Genomic DNA, 19,350 nt, shown 5'->3' on the forward strand with positions numbered 1-19,350 from the left:
CCTTCCCTTCTAAACTGATGATAAATGGACATTCCTAAATCCGATTTATTTTTTCTTCCTCAGAGCAAGTTATTACAGGAAAGGTGGTCGTGCTATGCTGCCAGTCAAATGGATGCCACCGGAGGCCTTCATGGAGGGAATCTTCACCTGCAAGACTGATACATGGTATGAATACTAAACACATAATATAAACAGCAGCAAGTTTCAGGAACTTGCACAGACATTTTGGGGGGCAGCTGCTCAAGCAAAAAAGGGCACTTTTTAAAACATTTTTAATATCACATTGAATGCAATTTAATACGTATTTTACGTCAGTCAAAGAATGACAAAATATATCTTGAATATATTAAATGAAATTATTATATATTTTGAATCTTCTATTCTCTTAAAATGACCCCCTTCGCAATTAGACAGCTGTAATTAATAAGTGCAACATTTTAGCCAGAAGGTTCATACCAGGCATTAATTTCTTGTCTATTATTCTTTTCACACAATTGGATCTCTTGTTTTCCTCTCTAGCTTTGGCAGCACAAACAGCCTTACCTTTACCTGTTTCCAAGTGCATTTCTTATCAATAATGGTTTATTCAACCTTAGACCAAATGAGCTAATCCTCTGTAGTAATGGTTGGTTGCAGTGAGCTTCAGGAAAAGAAAGAAGGATCTGTGATAAGACAGACACACCGCCAGATCACACAATCACAGCCGTTCTAGCTGAAAAGAACCTCTGTGACTAACAATTGCTTACAACATCAAGCTTTTACTTGCTTTTTGAAGAATGACCATGACCATGTTCAACATTCTGCTAAATGACTGACAGAAGACAGAGATTGTAAATTCATTCGATGCTAGATTGTTAGGATAAGCTTAATGGTGAGCTAGTTACTGTAGGCTATAGTTTTATTAGTGGTTTAATTTCACAACAGTGACAAACAATGCCAAGGACAAGCTGTTTTCAATCAGTTTCCTTTTACAGTAGATTCGCATTGCCAGACCTTCCTCCACAGCGCTGCGGAGGAGGGTCTGGCTACTCCACACAGCATTCCGGGATGAAAAACTTGCTCTGGTTTATTGGCATTTCTTTAAACCAATCACAATCGTCTTGGGCAGCGCTAAGCGCCGGACGGAGCAACAGTGCCGCTGCAAAATAACCTCGGGAAGGAACTTGTTTTGGTAGAACGTGTACGTTCAAAGGTTGTTTTAGTCGTGCAACAGAAAACTCAGATTGGACAGATAGTCTAGCTAGCTGTCTGGATTTACCCTGCAGAGATCTGAGGAGCAGTTAACCATAGTCCTCATAAATCCACAGAAGTTTAAAATACCAACACAAAGAAAGCGGAAGGTGACGGACATCCGGCCGAAATGAGGAACATACGGCGGAATTTCCGGCAACATCGGAGCAATCCTGGAAATGAAACGTCGTTGATATAGACTAGTTTCCTTTTTACTTGGTTTGAGACCTCTTATTGAAGAGTATATGACACAAATGTGTAGGTCTTTGATACATGTTGAATATCATGTGTTCATGCCAAATGTTGTGCTAGACATTTGCCTTGAAATTACTCTGACAAGTATCCCAGCACCTAATTGCAGCAAGACAGCACAGCATCTGTATTCGGGAGACAGAGCAGTCTCAACAAACGCTGTGAGCAGCAGTGTCCAAACCGCTTTTCCAATGACAAAGTAAGTCAGATAGTTAGCATGGAATTGGGCAGTACAATTTCACTTTGAAGGCTAGAAGAAATGTTAGTTTACAGATAGTTTTTTAAAAGTCTTTGTATAGATGCAACCAGGATTTGTATGTGGAGACGGCGGATTTAATCAGCTGTCCATGAAACTCATTTTACGATTAAAGTATAGTTGTTAGGAAAAGGAGTCATTTTCCAGCAGAACAAATTAAAAACAAGAGTGCTGGCTTGTGTAGCTTTCCATTTCAGAACTCAAAGCCAAGTGTTGGAAAATGCGGAAAGAAAACATTCAAAATTAGTTTTTTCTTGATTCTTAACTTTAGCAAAAACTAAAGATGTATACCTATCTGTCCACGTATCTAATTTGGTTTCTATAAATGTTTAAACAGAAACTTCTTTCAGAATGATTCTGGTATCCTCAGTCTGAGGAACATGAGCAGGGTTCAGCCAAGGCAAGGTTCAACTCAGTTGTTGATCTGTCTCTCCCCCTGCAGGTCATTTGGAGTGCTGCTGTGGGAGATCATCTCTCTGGGTTACATGCCGTATCCCTGTAAAACCAACCAAGAGGTGCTGGAGTTTGTCACCAGTGGAGGCAGGATGGATCCTCCCAAGAGCTGTCCGGGGCCTGTGTGAGTACTGACAGTAAATGCATCAAAAGAGATGAGCCTGGCCGTAAAGTTGAAGCAGTGCACAGCTAGGATGATTTTAGGGATGACTTTATGGCACAGATTCTGCCTGGTCTACCGCCTTTGACGTGGAATTAATTGAACTTTCTGGAAGTTTTTTTTCCGTTTCTTTTCTCTTAAAAATAATGTATAAACTGTCGGGATTGTTATGTTATCATAATACCATTTGTCTAATAGTATTAAATTTACTTATTTCATAAGATGATTCATTTAACACATAGCTTAAACAATATATCTGTAATTTGTGTCTGTTCCTATGTATGTAGCTATCGGATCATGACCCAGTGCTGGCAGCACTGTCCCGAGCACCGGCCTAACTTCTCTACTATCTTGGAGAGAATTAACTACTGCTCTCAGGTATGCTCTATATCACAACTGACTTTATACATAGAATGCGTTAAATAAATATAATAATTTATTTACTCTTCCTTAATTCTGTTTTTTTTCATTACTCTATCAGGACCCAGATGTGATCAACACACCCCTACCATTTGAATATACCCCCACCACAGAGGACGATGGTGGCACAATAAACCGTGCCTCTGACCACACCTCCACCAGCCTCACTCCACTCCTGGTGTCCCATCCTGTTTCCCAGGCTTCCTCCCCACAGCTGGGTCACTCCTCTCTGGGCCTGGGTCCAACCCCTCTTTCCCCACAGCCTACCAAACCCTGTCTACTCCTCCAGAGGACCCAACTTGTCCACAATGAAGTGACATCATGCCATGAGGCTCTGGAGCCGTCCTGGGCTGAGCCTGTTCCTGCCCCTGGTTTTTCAGCTGGAGGCCACTGGCTCCATCCTGAGACTCCTCATCACCGACCTTGCTCCAGAAACAGCTCCTCCTCAGGGAGCCAGAGGCTGAAGAACAAGACAAAGAACCTGTGGAACCCCACATACGGTTCCTGGGTTTTGGAAAGTTTCCGGGGGAAAAAAACACTTGCCCACACTCAGTCCGTGCCACTCTCAAGCTCCGCTTCCTCCACCTCCAACACGCAGGCTCCTCAGACCTGCAACACAGCCTTAGAGAGCAACGAGGCTTGGTGCGACAGCACCAACAGCATCCACCTTAGCCCTTCCTCAACTCCATCTCCGTCCTGCCAGGCTCAAGCTGCCTCAAGCACGTCCTCCCATAAGACCCCAACAGGTGGCACCACAAAAGCTGGTGTGGACCTGGCTAAGCTCCAGAGTTTTCCCTGTGGCAACGTCAACTATGCCTACGATGAGCAAAGCTACGAGTCAGAGAGCCTGCCCCTGGTTAAGCCCAAAGCCCCAGAAGCCATCACAAACACCAGCTCTGCCCCCAGTGTCTCCTCAGGGACAAGCTTGGGACAGGCATTAGGCCTCCATAACAACTCATCTTGTATGCCGAAGCTGCTGCTGAAGCGCCACGCCAGCTACGGACACGAGGACGTGAGGAGACACACCAAAGCTGAGAAACCCACACGTGACCGAGACTCAGGCTTTTCTCTGTCTGAAGACCTCAGCGTTACCCCTATCTAAGATACGGCGTACTGTAACAGGGATTTTGATTGATATAAAATTGAAATGTCACCTGCAACCCCTTTCCTCACAACCTTAGACTGGAGTTCTGGATTTCCAGAAGAAAAAGCATGAGGGCTCTGTCACAGTCTGAGAGCCACAAAATCAAATTGTTAGAGTTTAATGCTGGAAAACACAAACACTTCTCTGCACTGTAATACAGAGAGCCACCGCTGGACTCCAAGCACTTTCTTGGGCCTCTGGTACACTGGTAGCTGAAATACTGAAGCTGAAACACTGGACGACACACAGCCCTGCGCTTTTTCAATGTCCACATACTACTGTATTGCTGTAGTTGGACTCCTTTTCTACCTATTTGTTTTTGTTTTTATCATGAAAGCTTTGGCAGTAGTATATGTTTCATTATAGTAAACAATTTGTTAGAATTTGTAGTAATAAGTGTACAGTGTGCCATAACAAGCCAAATATATTGAGCCATTGGGAAGAGAATCTCCAAGCATGTGTTTTTGTTTTAGAATTATTCATTTCAAAAGTTTGATATTCAGAAAAGGCTGTAGAGTTACTAAAACAATTTTATTAAGTGTATGCATACTTTAGGAACTTACGGTACACTTCTGTGATTTTGATTTGCGTTCAACCTAAATAATGTGAAAACACATACAGCTAATATACTGCGATGTTTTCTCTTAACACGTGGTCTACTTACTTGGTGTTTCCAACGCTTCCCCAGCAGATGGAGTTTGCTCAGTTGTCATGGAAATGGATCAGTTAAGTATGGAATTTCGGTCATGTGATAAACAAGCGGCGGTACACACGAGGAGATCATAAACCCTGTTTTATTCCAGGATGGTCTTAGGTGTCGAATGTGAATCTTTCTCCGGCCGTCGACTGACTCCTGGTCAGTGACTTTGACCTCTTCCCAGTTGATGCTGCTGGTTTGGTCAGATGTTCACAGACAGCCAGGGACAGAGTCACCACTGGTTTCCTGGAAACCTCACATTGAAGGCAAGACTCCAGAAAGTCGCTGCTCCTGTACGTTTCGGTTTTTGTGGTGAGCTAAGCTAACCGGCTGCTGGCTGTAGCTTCCTGTACAGACATTAGCGTTATCGATTTCCTCATCTAACTCTCTGCAAAAAAACTATTCCCTTAAGGAGTTAAATAGTTTTTGGTGTGCGCTGACTCCTCATCACTCAAAATCACTTTCTGTATGTTCCGTAAGTAAGTGGAGCTTGTGCTGAGACTTTTTTTTGCCAAATTACATAGATCTTGATTTGGCTTTGCATATTTTTGACAATTCTCTTTCCCTTTGTCCCGATATTTACTTGGATTTCAGGAGGTCTCATAAGTGTGTAGAATTTGATGACCATGCAGCTGTGAAAATATTTGCTATTTTTGTACTCTCGTCTCTGTACACTGGACTAACCCATTGCATTTGTAGCTGTTTTATCTTTTATTTGTATTTTGTTATGCTAGTGATGGATCTGTATTTGTAGTTGATCACTGCCATTCAATACCTCTGCACTGCATCTACTGTACTGGTGTAGTGCTGGTAATACCTATGTTTACTCAGCAGGGTGAGGTATTCAGCCTTGATATACCAAACATGCTGCTGCAGGTATCTCAGTTCATACAATTAATCAATGTTTCAATTATTAAAATCTCTATTCAGTATTTATGTTTTTAGATTATTCATATTTAATCAATTTGGTAGGTTTATCCAACGTGTCTTTATTTTGAGCCTGTAGTATCGATAGTTTATTTTTTAGTATGTTGAATGAATGGTTACATTTATATAAGGGTTCTATATATGTTTTTATGCTCTGGCCGGCTGATATTAGTGAATTCTAGCTTGGTTGCTCAACAGTCCACTTGAAAATAATTTCTTTTAGAAAAGGCGATTTAAATTGTTTTCTAAAGACTCATTTTAAGCAAGAGAATTGTGCCATTTAGAAAAATTGTGTTTTCATGGCCTGGTGCATTTTATTTCACACTCATTGAGAAGTTTTTGTTTTTGTATTCGTTATGTAGCTGAGGGTGTTATGCCTCAACCCAAAAATGCAAAGACATTCTATGCAATATACTGTCTTTCATCCTTTCCTCTAACCTAACTGTGCCCCTAATAAATCAACATATATTGATCTTATTTGTGTGAGTTTGATCAGAAACACAGAGTGAACTAACATTAAAATACCACAATAGTGTTTTACTATTGAAAACAAAAAAATAACAGTATTTGCCTTTTTTTTAATTCCATATACATTTTCAATTATCTCTTACCAACACCAAAGAAAAAGTCTTATAACAAAGAAATGAAAATAATTACAAGTTTGATTACAGGAATAAAATCAGTGAAAGAAATATAATTGATATACAATAAATGCATTTGTCAGAACAGTGATGGATAATGCACACTAACCATTATGCTGCAGAACTATATTGACAATGTGTTATGTGTTGTAGTCATGTGACTGTGAGGTCTGTGAGTTTCATACTGCACAGAATTTCTCCTTTAATATTACACTTACAGGTGTAACTGAGGGTTAGATGTTAATAAGGAGGTCTGCCGACTTGAGATTGCTCACCTTTAATTTCATGAGCATTTCCTTTACATGTAACACCTCGTCCCTGAAACTGAAATGCAGAATCCCTACACTTTCACTTCTATTCCTTTTCTAGGAAGTTGAATTAGTGTCAGTTCATTTGCTCAATCGTTCAGTAACTAGTGACAAATTCTCTGCTCCTCTCTGTTCAGTGTCTATCGTTTCTTTTCTGTCAGTGGCTTTATAAAGCTCCTTGTTTTCCTATTTATTTTATTTCCTCCTCTTATAAAGTGTTCTTTCTTGTATTATTTCTGCACTCTTTTTAACATTTATCCCCAAGCACCCAAAGCAAATCAACATATATGAAACTATGTCTCTCTGTGGTGTCCATGATAATAGTTTGACCTCCTCTCACGCATCTACAAGTCTAAGTCACTGACCATCTGTTTCTGTAGTTTGGCTATTTTCTTTGGTAACTTCGCCCATCCCTTCACTGCTTACAGACTCCAGAGTGTGGATGAGGTTTTCCAGCCCCCACAGGTAGCCATCCTCCCGGTTGCCTTCCTGCCAGGGAATGTCATGGTTTAACGTCTGGCCCTCTTGTAACGGTGTGGTCTTGCCAAAGTCAATGATCCAGACCTGTGCCTTTCTCGTGTGGTCATGGATAAAGAGGAGCGAGCTGCCAATGACCTATGAAAAACATAAAGGGTTACATATTAGCTTTAGCTTTTCCTCCTTCTGCTTCTATTCATTCATCCCTGCATACATACAGATGGGTGACAAAACAGTCCATACATTGAGTCAAACTAAAACAGTGTGGCTAAAAGTGAAGGATAAACAGTTGAAATAGTTAGCAGAAGTTATTTTGACCATGTTAGACAGCACTGTCCACCACATCGTTAAAATCCAAGTACATCTTTTGGAGAAATGGTGTTTCAGATGAAGCGCCTGCTGCAGCACTTTAAGCACTTAGTTTTTTTCTTCCTGTAATATGTCACTTGTGTTTGGATCAGTCATCACCTCGTGTTGCTTGAAGAACTCTGACTTCTTCAGGGCCTGCTGGATCTCCGTCAGTCTGCTCAGGTAAGACTTCTGTTTCAAGAAAAAAACGGGCGGATCGTAAAATAAACGGTAAAAGGTAACTAACGTTACCTGAATCCCATGATTTAATTTCAAATCTATTCTAATCTGAATCCATTAACTAGAAGCTATAATTGTAACATATAAGGGCGTTGAGACGGTGTATATTTGTGAACCTCCCACCATAATAGAAAACTCAAACAGTATTATTTGCAGTGAATATTTGCTATGTGCAGTTCAAACACTTGGAGGCTGTTTTCATTCATCACCAGACTGTCCACAACAGTTTCCCAATGTGAAGACCGAGTATACAAATTATTTATATTTCTCCAAACACTGAACACAGATGAGAGCTTACTCAAGCTGTGTGTTTGTAGTCGGTGTCGTCTTTCAGGTAATGCATGCCTCGTGTACACACTAAAGTATGTTTTGTGTGCGTCCATACATGCATAAATATACAGCCTTCATTAGCCTCTCACAGACTCATTCACTGGTACTAATTTATTTATAAGTCCATCCTTGGTCTGCTCCCCTCCTATTGTTGTGGGTCTATCTTACAAAAACCTAGTAAGTATGGTTTGCCCTCAAATTAAATCCTCTTACCGTCCGTCCCTAGGGTTCGCACTGAAATGGGAAAACAGGCGTTTAAGTTCTCTACCCCCACAGCTGGTTTTACAGCTTGAAAGGCTGAACCCAATTAGAGCATTTACATTAAGTTATTTATTTTGTGAAGGGTTTGGAGGCTAATTTAGTTGGAGGTTGTAATTGCTTCCCTAGCTAGATCCTGATACTGTGCGTCTTGTTGTATGTGTTTTTAATGTTTGCATGTATGTTTTCCAGGGCTACCTTGGAAAAGATATTTTGTAATCTCAATGGGACCTGGTTACATAAAGGTTTAATAATAATAATAATAAAACAGCATATATGTGCGCAGAATCGAACTGATTGAAACGTACTATGATGTCGACGTTCCCTCCGACAAAGTCCTTGAACACCTGGATGACATCCTGCTTCGATCTGGTTTTCTTGAAGTTAGTCCGACACGTACCGTCACATTTCTAAAAGAGAGGAAATATTACACAATAAAATTATCTGCCATAATCTAGTTTAGTTAAATTATTGTTGGCCGCTTCAGGACAAGCTGTAAACAAAACCGCAGCGGATGAAGATGATATGGCGAACGTGTTAGCCGTTTTACACATCCAGCAGACAAGAAGCAACATTAGCATTTATTTCAAGTTTGTTTCTGGCCACCTGATCAATGTAAGTCCAATATTTACTATCTATCTATTTAGCTCTGTTTAGTCCCTACCAAGTCTTCATATTGCACATAGTCATTTGTCCCATGGTTAACGTAAAGATATCAGGTAGAGCAGCTTTAATTCATCCCTGTAATTGTTTGCTAAATGCTTCTGCTCCTGTGCTTCTTTTCACATAATTAAACGCATGGATGCTGGTCATGTTTGCCATTCTACTTTTTAGTGTCTTGTTAACTGTATAAATGTATTTGTATTAATATATATATATATATCATATCTAAATTAATGACATGTTAATAGTGTCCATATCACTTTGTCTACCTTTATCCCTTCTATCCTGAAGCCCAGGGTGTTGGTGGAGCTCATGGTCTCCCTCCACTGCATGTAGCGAGGCTTGGTGACGCCTCGTTGGGAATGCTCCTGGGGAGTCGGCCCTTCGCTGTCCACCTCCACCATTTTTTTGTACAGGTCTTCCCGCGGCTTGGGCCGTTCCCGCGCCCGAACAAGCTCCTCCTCCAAGTACGTCCTGAAACAGCAGGAGGAAAAACGCCTTCAGGTGCAGGAGCTGCATGTTTACGGACTACTGGCAAAAGTGTTCTCTGCATGTAAGTAAATAGTAAAGTTTGTTTTCAGGGTTTGTCTTGCATTCACACCCTTCATTATTAAGATGCAAGATACATAGCTAACTTAAAAAGGACTTATTGTTTGGTTTGCTGCACTAAAAGTTTCTAATGGTGTTGACTCATGCAGAAAAGGTGACCAGCATCATACTGTATAAGTATTAAATTCTGCTGGTGAACAGTACTTTAGCACATTCACACTTGTCGTATTTATACCAGACAGTTATGTGCAAACAGATGTGGATTTCAGTTTCAGTTTGTGAGCTACACTTCCTCTGTGCTGAAGAGGGAAGCTGAGAGGAGACTCCAGCATGCAGCGTTCAACTGTGTGAAAGTCTGAGTGTTAGTGCAAGTTAGCGGTTTTGCAACTTTGTGGTTGTGTGTTTTTGACGAAGGGGAGTCTCCAGGGACACCCTGAGTGAGTGAGTGAGTGAGTGAGTGAGTGTGTGTGTGTGTGTGTGTGTGTGTGTGTGTGTGTGTGTGTGTGTGTGTGCATAACCTCAGAAATTCAGACACGCACACTTAGTAGACAATAAAACGATTTGTTCAAGTATGTAATGTCACGCGTGTGTTTGTAACTTTAGTGCACAAATGTATGTTGAAGCTTGAAGTTTTCAGAGACCTGCACTCCTGTGCATGTATACATTCATGTGTGCATTCATGCATGTTTGTGTATATCGGTTTGTGCTTGTGCTCATAATACAGTGAGACACTCCGCTCGCTGTGGCAGGAAGCCAAGCATATAGCCTGCAGTTATAACAGGTGTTCCCTTGTAGAGCAAAAACGCTTTAGGCGGCACATACTGTTAGCAGTCTGAATGTGTCTCAATCCATTTCAACAGAACATGACCATTAAATATTAGCATACACATAAATTACATAAATAAACAAGGAAATTATCTGACATTATCATTTCACATTAGTGTAGCAGAAATAAACTACAAAGACTGTTTGACAGTTACATGTATGAAAAAATGGGGTTATAATGATAAAGAAATGGCTAAATATCTATTATTAGTAATTAAATGAATACCTTACTTCCTTACCTCACTCCCATCTTGCAGTCCATGACATTGGGAAGGTCAAAGTTCACCAGCAGGTCAGTCATATGAAGGAAAGACTCTCCATCTTTTTCCACAGTGCCGTGGTATCCAGGCACAAACGGGAGCAGCGCGTCATCCCTCAGCTTCTCAAAACACTGCATCTCGTTTTCCGAAAACTTCTTCAGGATGTTGCCCTCATCTGCAGCTTTGAAGTTACCTGAGATGAGATGAAGACCGATGCTTTGGATTTCAGGCATTCACAAACGGGACGGGTGAAAAACGGTCTAGACATTAAACGATACATGCCCTGATTTTGTTAGCCTGTCCAGAAATGTGGTTGTATGCTGGAAATGACATGTAGCACGGCCAAGTTAATACTTTTAATCTCAATGTTTGTGTCTTTTGCAGGGAGATAGTGTTTAATGAAACTAGCAGATCTAACATCAATCATCCATGACAGTAGTGTTTTTAATCCCTGTCAGTGTGGTGACGGTGCCTGACCTCTTCTTCTCCCTTTTTTTTAATCCATAAAGCTGCCAGAAAAGTTCAACAACAACTCAACGATGATCTGAACAGGTCATACCTTTATGTCCGGCTAGCTGAACCCAGTTCAGTTTTCTCCTCTGTGTAACACTGAAGGGCCAGTTGACGATTGTCTTCAACTTCCACCACGGCTTGCTCTAAAGAAGATGTGCAAGAAGACACACAGAAGTGAGTATAATAGAACAGAACAGAGTCCGTTTTTGGGTATATCTGTGTGTTCAGGACAGTGCTGACCTTGGTCCACCCTAAACTGTCTAAATAGAAATCTGATGCCAGATTTACACTGCATGAAACCTCCAATCTAGGTCAGTTAAATGCCATTTCTGTGGAAACTCATATCTGCACTCAACATCTCTATTCAGCACCTCCAGCTTGGTGGTGTGATGGTCTTCGTTTCACAGAGAAAATATATACTCTCTAACATCAGTTTACAGCTAAAGACATTTTCTGGTTATTTTGCTTTTATATTCAAGTAAGATTTAGAATGTCACACTGAGTAAAGTATGGATGATTTGACATCTTTGGTCATATTGCCATATCTTATTGCTAAATCTGAAGGTTTAACACCAAATAATCAAGGGTGACACTGCCCTTGCTGCTGGCCTCTCATCTCCCATTCGCTTGTTAGCAATGTCTGAATTTTTTGGTGTCATATGAGTGTTTGTAACAAAGTATCAACTGAAGTCCCACAAAGAAATACGACTGATGGGTGATTATCTTTTTTTGGCAGAAATGTTTAGTATTTCATGGTTGTTTGTTTGAGGACACTTCTCATACCACCCTTGCTTTTTTCTCTTTCTCTGTCTCTCACTACACACACACACACACACACACACACACACACACACACACACACACACACACACACACACACACACACACACACACACACACACACAGAACACACAGTGACGGCATGCGTATTTCACAGAGACACAGTAGTGCTTCACACTTGTGGGGAACTTCCTGTTTTATTCCCTCCCCAGAAAACTGACCATATCTCAAATAAGACTGACAGGATCATACAGTATTTCTATATAATACTTTCAAATAAACAAACTCCCAGGCATTGGAATGGAAATGTAGTACATGTTCATAGATTCTATCTTTAGGCTTTGGAGAGGTCATTTTATTTCTGTGTGATCTGATTGAAACAGGATATGAAACAGGGATAGTAAAACACAAAGCTCTGCAGCAGCCAGCCAAGTCTCTCTTAAATGTCAGATGATGTGCTTCACTTATTGTGGTGCTGCTTGTTTACTGATAACATCGCATTGTGAAGGTGTTAGACTTCCACCAACGAGCATTTGTTTTATTGCTGCAAGTCTCTAACTGTATTGGCTTGTCAATTAACGCAGGTAGATAATAACGAGTTACTTACTCGCGAATATTTTTAGCATTTTAGCGGTTGATTACATTGTGATTGAAATAAAGTGGAGTCAAATCAAATCATGTTTATTTGTCACATACACAATCAGACACAGTGCAACATGCAGTGAAAATCTTTTGTGCCTATGTATATTATACAAAAAGACTAAATAGAACAGAATACTATAGAAATCAGGAGTCTAATGTCTCATCCACAGTTTGAGAGGGAATGGAAACTTAGATCTGAACTCTGAGTTTGGATGTAAACATAACGACCCTGCAGTTCTACGGCCAATATTAATATTTTACGTATAGTCTGACTCACTTATAACTCATGTTATTCACACACGTCTGTCCCAGCCAGTTTGTACTGATAACACTGGGAATAACAATGAGAATACTACCAGAGGTGGAAGAAGTATTCAGATACTTTACTTGGTCAAATATTGTATAATTTTACCTCTTTGGGCCTTGAACTGCTAAACAACTTATAGCTGAAAGTTGACAATGGGCCCCAACTACACACTATTTATTTTATGAGGCATCACAAGCCAAAAAAAGGTTGTGAAACAGGTTTAATCCTTAAAATATATGAGCTTATTATGTTTTCGTAATGTAAAATCTTAATTGTGATACTAACTGGTAACCATAGCTGTCAGGGAATAAAAAGTACAATATTTTCCTTAAATGCAGTGAAGCAGAAGTAAGAAATGGCAGAAAATAGAAATATTCAAATAAAGTACAAGTACCTGAACATTGAGTAAATGTACATAGTTACTTTTTTCCACCACTACTTAATACAAAGATATTAACAGAGTTTAATTCACTCTCAGATATTAAAAGGAACCTATTTCTATTCTATTCTATCAGCCTAATGTTTGCTTTCTGTTGTATGTATGACAAACTTACACAACACCATGCCCATGTGAACAGTCAGAGTAGTCATTAGCAACACTGCAAGCACAAACTATTGAAAGCAAACTTCTACAGTTTCCAACAATGCATTTTACTGAGGAGAACAACAGTGAGCGATGTGACTCACTGAGTGAACCATTATAACTCATGCCTTCCATGTTACGCTGTATTGTCATCTTCAGGTGCTAATGTGTTGTAAACCGCTGCATGATGATCAAATTTTTCCTGTTTCAATGATGAGCCTGTTTGTCCACCTTTCTGTCTGTTCTCTCGTCTGCTGCATTTCCATTAAAAAGCACTTTGCTGTGCACTACTAGGAATTTATCTATACGGTACGTGCATTAAAGTGTGAACTAGTAAAAACTACTAGTAAAATTACTGATACACAAATGTTTTTGACTTCCTGAAGTGGTTCTCTGTTAAATGTCAAAGGCCAAGGCTTAAGCTTGCTAGTGACCACAGAAAAACATGATTTCACAATGTAATGCAATGTGCTGTACTGTGTCTCTGTGTGTGCGGAGGCTGATGTGTGGGCTGAAGGGGCAGAAGCTATTTTCAGAGGTGACATAGCCAACATCTTTCCATTTTGAAGTATTGATGTCTTAAAGAGCAAATAGAGCTAGAATGGACTTTTACTGGGGAAAGCCTTCATACTGAGTCTCCCTTGACTGGACGTTACTTTACTCCCTTTTACACACATGCACACGAACACACAGGCTTAACAGGCAATGTGTATTCAGTCTGTTTAAAATAAAGTGACAGCTACAGACCTTGTATGGAGAGGGCAAAGTGATGTGGTGGCAACATAAAACACACACACATACACCCAATGAAGGTATGAACCTTAGACTAATGTGGTGCCAGGGTAGACAAAAGGCAGATTTTGTTATTAATGCAGAAACCAAGAGGTGACTCACTACGATCACACTTCCCAACAAATCCCATGAAGAGTTGACGATCAAGTAAAACCTGCAAACGCAAGCATGTTCAGTAAGACTGAGACTTGTCGGCCACAAGTAAAAGCCTTATCAGCCAAGAATGTCAAACAAATGTCCACCCTCAGCATCTACTTAACTAAAGGCCGATCCTTCAACACTAGTCTGTGTGCTGAAGGAGGGTCACACAGTGATAAAGGTCAGGGCTTACGGTTACAAAACATGATCTGAAATTTACCATGCAACACATGTATTTGCATTTTATTCATGTGCATAACATGTGCATGAGTTATCCACTTAATAGCATGTGCAAAACATTGCTTATTGATATAAAAGATTTCACTAAGAATACTAAGAAAAAAACGGTTTGGGTTTTTGAAATATTGAATCATGAAGCCAATCATCACCAATTTGTGGCCTTTAAGATCATTTGCAGTAAACACAATGAGCTTCTTCATGTTGGTTTGGGTTCATACAGCTCCTGGGATCATTAAGGTGATGTGAAAGGCTTTGATGAGCCATTAAACATATGGAGGGCTAATGGAGGGCTAATGTGATTCAACGGGGGACAATCAAATTTTCTCAAAGATTATCTTGGGCTCTCTGACAGGGATCTCCAGGTTGTTTAATCATACGTTTCACATGCTCTTTAACAACAACAAGAGGAAATTAGCGTTTGACCGGTTTGACCGGTGCATCTGACAACTGACATTTCCCAAAAATCTCAAAACAACATACATTAGAGCAGGACAGATACAAAAACAATTTCTGAAATGCAAAAGGGACTAATTTCCCATAAAAAAAGTCTGTTGCTGCAGAATTCACAAGACATGTTTATGGGACTTTAAAACAACTAACTAACTCTGCATAAATACTACCACTGTAATTGGTGGTCCTCTGTGAGGAAGTAGTTTACTGACTGCTGTGTATGTGCTGCTGCGCTTCACTGTTTCTTGTTTTCAAAACATCAGCTCTTTACTGTAACTGGGTAATTATAGTGATGCAGATTTGAAAAGATATTTACTAAATTACTGCACAACCTGTTTACATTACACGTTATTCATTATTCATTATTGTGCAGCTGTCTACCACATATATTATTTTATTTTAAATACATTATATTGTAGTCCCATATTTCAACTTCTGCACTCATTTATGTATTGTATTCCTCTATTTTATGTTTGTTGTCTTATTTCTATTTACTTTTGGTAGTCTGACCTTTCTTTTACAATATGTGCACATAGAACAATAAAACAACAAATAAAACAATAAATCAATGTCTTAGATTCTCTTTTTAATCGTGTGATTTTCTTGTCTATACATATTTGTAAGAGCATTGTTGGAAGGAGTTTGAGAATTGTTGTGCACTAAAGAACTTGAAATTGTCCCAGGATGCTCCACCTAGGAAGATATTTGCTGTAGTTGATTTAGTCATGCATTATAGCCTATAACAGTAATGTATACAGGGAGGCGACATTTTGTTCTGAATTATTTTATACACTGAAACGGGACATAACATAAACTACAGTGACATGATTTGCTGGTAAACTTGCCAGTGACCCACTTTAATGGCTTTCTTCAAGTCATGACTAGATCTGTATCTCTTTGCCGTTTACTCACCTCTCCAGTGTCCACCAGATGTTCTAAAGTGACGATGCCTTTGCTTTTGCTTTCGTTGTCGCTGAGTAAATCATCCTCGGACTCCACAGCAGAGGACCCTGTGGAGGAGATCGAGGAGTTGGACAGTTTCCTGCGTAGGGTACCGTCCACAGCATCATCCCAGTCCTCCTGCTGCATTTCCCGCGAGGAGCCGCCTCCCTCCGGGGTGATGGTGACCTGCGGTAGCCGGCGCGCATCCATCACAGTCGGTGCTCCGGTTGCGGACGACGGGGCGATTTGAGCTGCATTCTGAATGAGATCATCACAAATGTGGGATGTCTTCCCGGCTGTTCTTCGCTCCAATCGCGGCCCCTCGTTTATTCCAGTCCCAGAAAGCACGGACTCCTTGGAGCTCTTTCTCCTGCACTCTTTGGGCATTGGAGACCTAAATCCGTCGTGAGAGCGCACAAGGAGAGGCGCAAAGCCGATTCACTTAACTTTCAAATCTGGTCATTTCACTTTGAGAAAGTTCAGTTTGTGTATTTAGTCGATCCTCGATCTGCGGTACTTCCTCGTTGTTTGTTGATCAAGTTTTCACACGTTGAAAAGCCTCTGTCAGCCTCCCTCTGAGCGTACTGTTGGAAAGGGGAACCCCTCTCTGGCGGTGGCTTGGCTCGCGCTTCTACACGCACGCGCCGGCGCACGCACTTACACAACTGTACAAGGCTTATTATCTTCCGCATTGCCTTTCTAGCTTCCTGACTGAAAAAATAAACCAGCTGACATGTTCAGTTTTGTAGGTACAGCCTTAATTTACTCTCTACTGATATACGACACCAACCTGCCCCTAAACTGTACGGGAACTATAGCCTACCTTTAAATCAAAATGGCAATCGGCCACACATGTAGCCTCTGCAAAAAGAGATAACAATGTTTTAGTTGCTGCATCGAAATATTTCTTCTAAAAGACACGCACACCTGCATAACCCTCCCTTTAAAGCTTCAACGTTCAAAACGTCAAACTGTGGTTTATTACACAAAACTTGTCATGGGGGGGGGGCTTTATTATTTCTAATAAATAATCTGGCGACATCAGATGACGACGACGCTCCTGCGGTTTTACTGCGGACAGCTCTTGATTTCTTGACAAGAAACAGTCAGCGCTGAAAGAAAATATGGTGTGTGAAACTATGATGAATACACAGTTACAGCCATTGTGGTGACTCCTTATTTTGTATAAATAGCCTATAAGAATTTACTTTAAAGTGAGGAAGAGGACGGACGACTTGACTGGAGTGTTTTTTGCAAAGGCAAGGAAGGAGTAAAGGGATGGTCACAATAGGCTAATGATTAATATAGGTATACATGATTTTAGTTTTTAATCTTATACAAATCTACTATGAAATCAGTCAAGTAAAGACATAACGTTTTGACAATGTTTCATATCCTTGGTGGTCCAAGCATGTCCTATACATGTCCATGTTACTATACAATAAAAAAGTTTGCTCCCTTATGTTTCAACTCTCATTTCGTTTTGTTTCTGTAACTTCCAAATGTACTCAATGTAGAAATCACCAGGAGATTATAACCTGTTTCTATTAGTTCTTTCACTTTTCAGTTCTCAAATAAAACAAAATACAAACAGGAACAATCTGCACTCACACAAAAAGACTTAATAGCCCAAAATCAAAAACAGAATCACAAAAAATACCAGCAGCTCACAATTAACAATTAACAGCCATACAAAATGTCATTTATATAATTTCTAATTTGAGAAAGTAAATAACTTTCAGTAAAGGAAAAGTTCCACATTCTAAATATATATGGCATACATACAAATGTTTTCTGTCATCAACATGATACGTAGAGAAATTTGGTCTTTCTTTCATTGACTGACCAAAATGTGATCTCCTCCTCAAGTCTCAGATGAAAGTTTTCCCTCCTCTGTTCATTCGTGTTCTGGCATTCACCACCCTCCATCCTATCCTTTTCACATTCAACTCACTTGCATGCACACACACACAGGCCCACATAAATACACACAATGCATGAGCATTTTTATCTCTTCTCTATCTCCATCTGAGCCCTGTCTTTGTTGTAGTTCCCCTTCCCTTTCCTTGTCTCTCTGGCCTCTTCCTTCGCTCTGTGGTATAGGCTAAGGTTACCACTTCCTAACAAACTTTCTCCAGAGAATCTATGCTGTCTCAGGACAGATGACTATACAAATACACAGATTTAAGGATTGATGGATCAGTAAGGATAGCCGAATGCATCTGACAAATATTGTGTGTGTTTTAACCTTAATATAAGCAAATAAATCAAAGAGAGATTCCTATTCCCAATGACAGACAGATTAAAGGTAGAAGAATAAAAACACTGATAGGCTACACCAGCCTGTAAAAGCGGATATGCTTTGTAACACATGAGGTAAAATAAGGAGTTGTGTCAATTAATAATGAATGCCGCATTGTGAAAATAAAGTAATCTTCCGTTTGTGTCATAAAGCTAATTTTTCACAGCACTAAGCGAGGCTGGATCACCAACAGGCAATGCAGCCCTCTGGCCTCAAAACTCCAGGGGCTCCCAATGCTCGGGCCTACTCTGTGAACAGGTGTGTGCTAATTTAATTATAAATCATTTTGTAAAAATGTAAAAACAAAAAACAAAAACCCTAGTTTTAAGGCCTTAGTTATTTAGGTTTTGTACTTGCATATTCCAAAATCTATTTGAACAAATTGGCACACAATAAATCTGGGGCCAGGTAGTATTAAATCATAGAAACAAAACTGCACACATTGCAGTGGGAAGAACGAAGGTCCAGCAGGTCATTGAGGTTATTCATGCCATGCACTAAGAGACACAAAATACAGTATATCCTTATTTAATCAACTTTTGAAGAGAAACTGGTGTGTTTTTTGTATTTTAACTGCCAGTTGCCTGATCTAATAATATACATCCCAGCCCAGTAGGTGGCGATAATGCGCCAATAAACTGCTTTGCCAAGCGCCAACAAGCAGAAAGAAAAAGAGTTCATGTCCATGTGGATGGATGCCGTTTGTGGTAATCCCTCCCACCAAAAACCAAAGAAGTGACATTTAAAATATTAAATGATATTTATCCATCGAATCACTTCCTACATGTAAAATTTTATTGGGAAAGTAACTCTTGTGTTTTCTGTGAGAGCGATATTGAGACGGTTGAACATATATTTTTTTTCAGTGTGAACCGATTAATGACTTGTGGCTGTCTTTTCAATGCTGGCTTCAATCTAAAGGTATACTGTTACACCCATTAAACGAAATGTCAATTAAAGCTGGAATAACTTGATTGAGCATTGTAAACATTTTATTCATGTTTTTATTCAAATATTTAAAGGTCAAACCCCACATTAACGGTTGGAAGAATGAGCTTAAGCTTTTTGCTACATCTCTACAATATATGACAAAGGAAAACACCAAGAGACTCTCTTATTTGTTGGACTTACATTCCCTACTGAACTTAAAAGACCCCTAGTATCTTATTTTCTGGGGGGTTGTATATATTGTCTCTACCTCAAAGCTGTAAACACGTTTTTGA

General features: G+C 40.0%; 2 protein-coding genes across 2 annotated transcripts in view; one reads left to right on the forward strand and one right to left on the reverse strand.

Annotated features, from left to right (window-relative positions):
- The window catches only part of ltk (leukocyte receptor tyrosine kinase), a 46,070-nt gene extending 39,044 nt beyond the window's left edge, over window positions 1-7,026 (forward strand). Inside the window, exons 23-26 of the mRNA XM_078278125.1 lie at window positions 64-165; window positions 2,181-2,315; window positions 2,639-2,729; window positions 2,833-7,026. Of these exons, the coding sequence (XP_078134251.1) occupies window positions 64-165; window positions 2,181-2,315; window positions 2,639-2,729; window positions 2,833-3,873 (1,369 nt within the window). The 3' untranslated portion in view covers window positions 3,874-7,026. The remainder of the gene's footprint in view (window positions 1-63; window positions 166-2,180; window positions 2,316-2,638; window positions 2,730-2,832) is intronic.
- itpka (inositol-trisphosphate 3-kinase A) lies at window positions 6,098-16,592 on the reverse strand. The gene is made up of 7 exons (XM_078277153.1): window positions 15,796-16,592; window positions 10,998-11,094; window positions 10,418-10,631; window positions 9,074-9,278; window positions 8,450-8,551; window positions 7,434-7,505; window positions 6,098-7,103 (listed from the first exon to the last, which is right to left on the reverse strand). Exons 1-7 carry the CDS (start codon window positions 16,210-16,212, stop codon window positions 6,846-6,848), a joined length of 1,365 nt encoding a protein of 454 aa, XP_078133279.1. The 5' UTR covers window positions 16,213-16,592; the 3' UTR covers window positions 6,098-6,845.
- Between the last annotated feature and the right edge of the window lie 2,758 nt (window positions 16,593-19,350).

The sequence above is a fragment of the Sander vitreus genome, chromosome 20 (genome assembly GCF_031162955.1).
Source record: "Sander vitreus isolate 19-12246 chromosome 20, sanVit1, whole genome shotgun sequence".
Taxonomy (NCBI): Eukaryota; Metazoa; Chordata; class Actinopteri; order Perciformes; family Percidae; genus Sander; species Sander vitreus.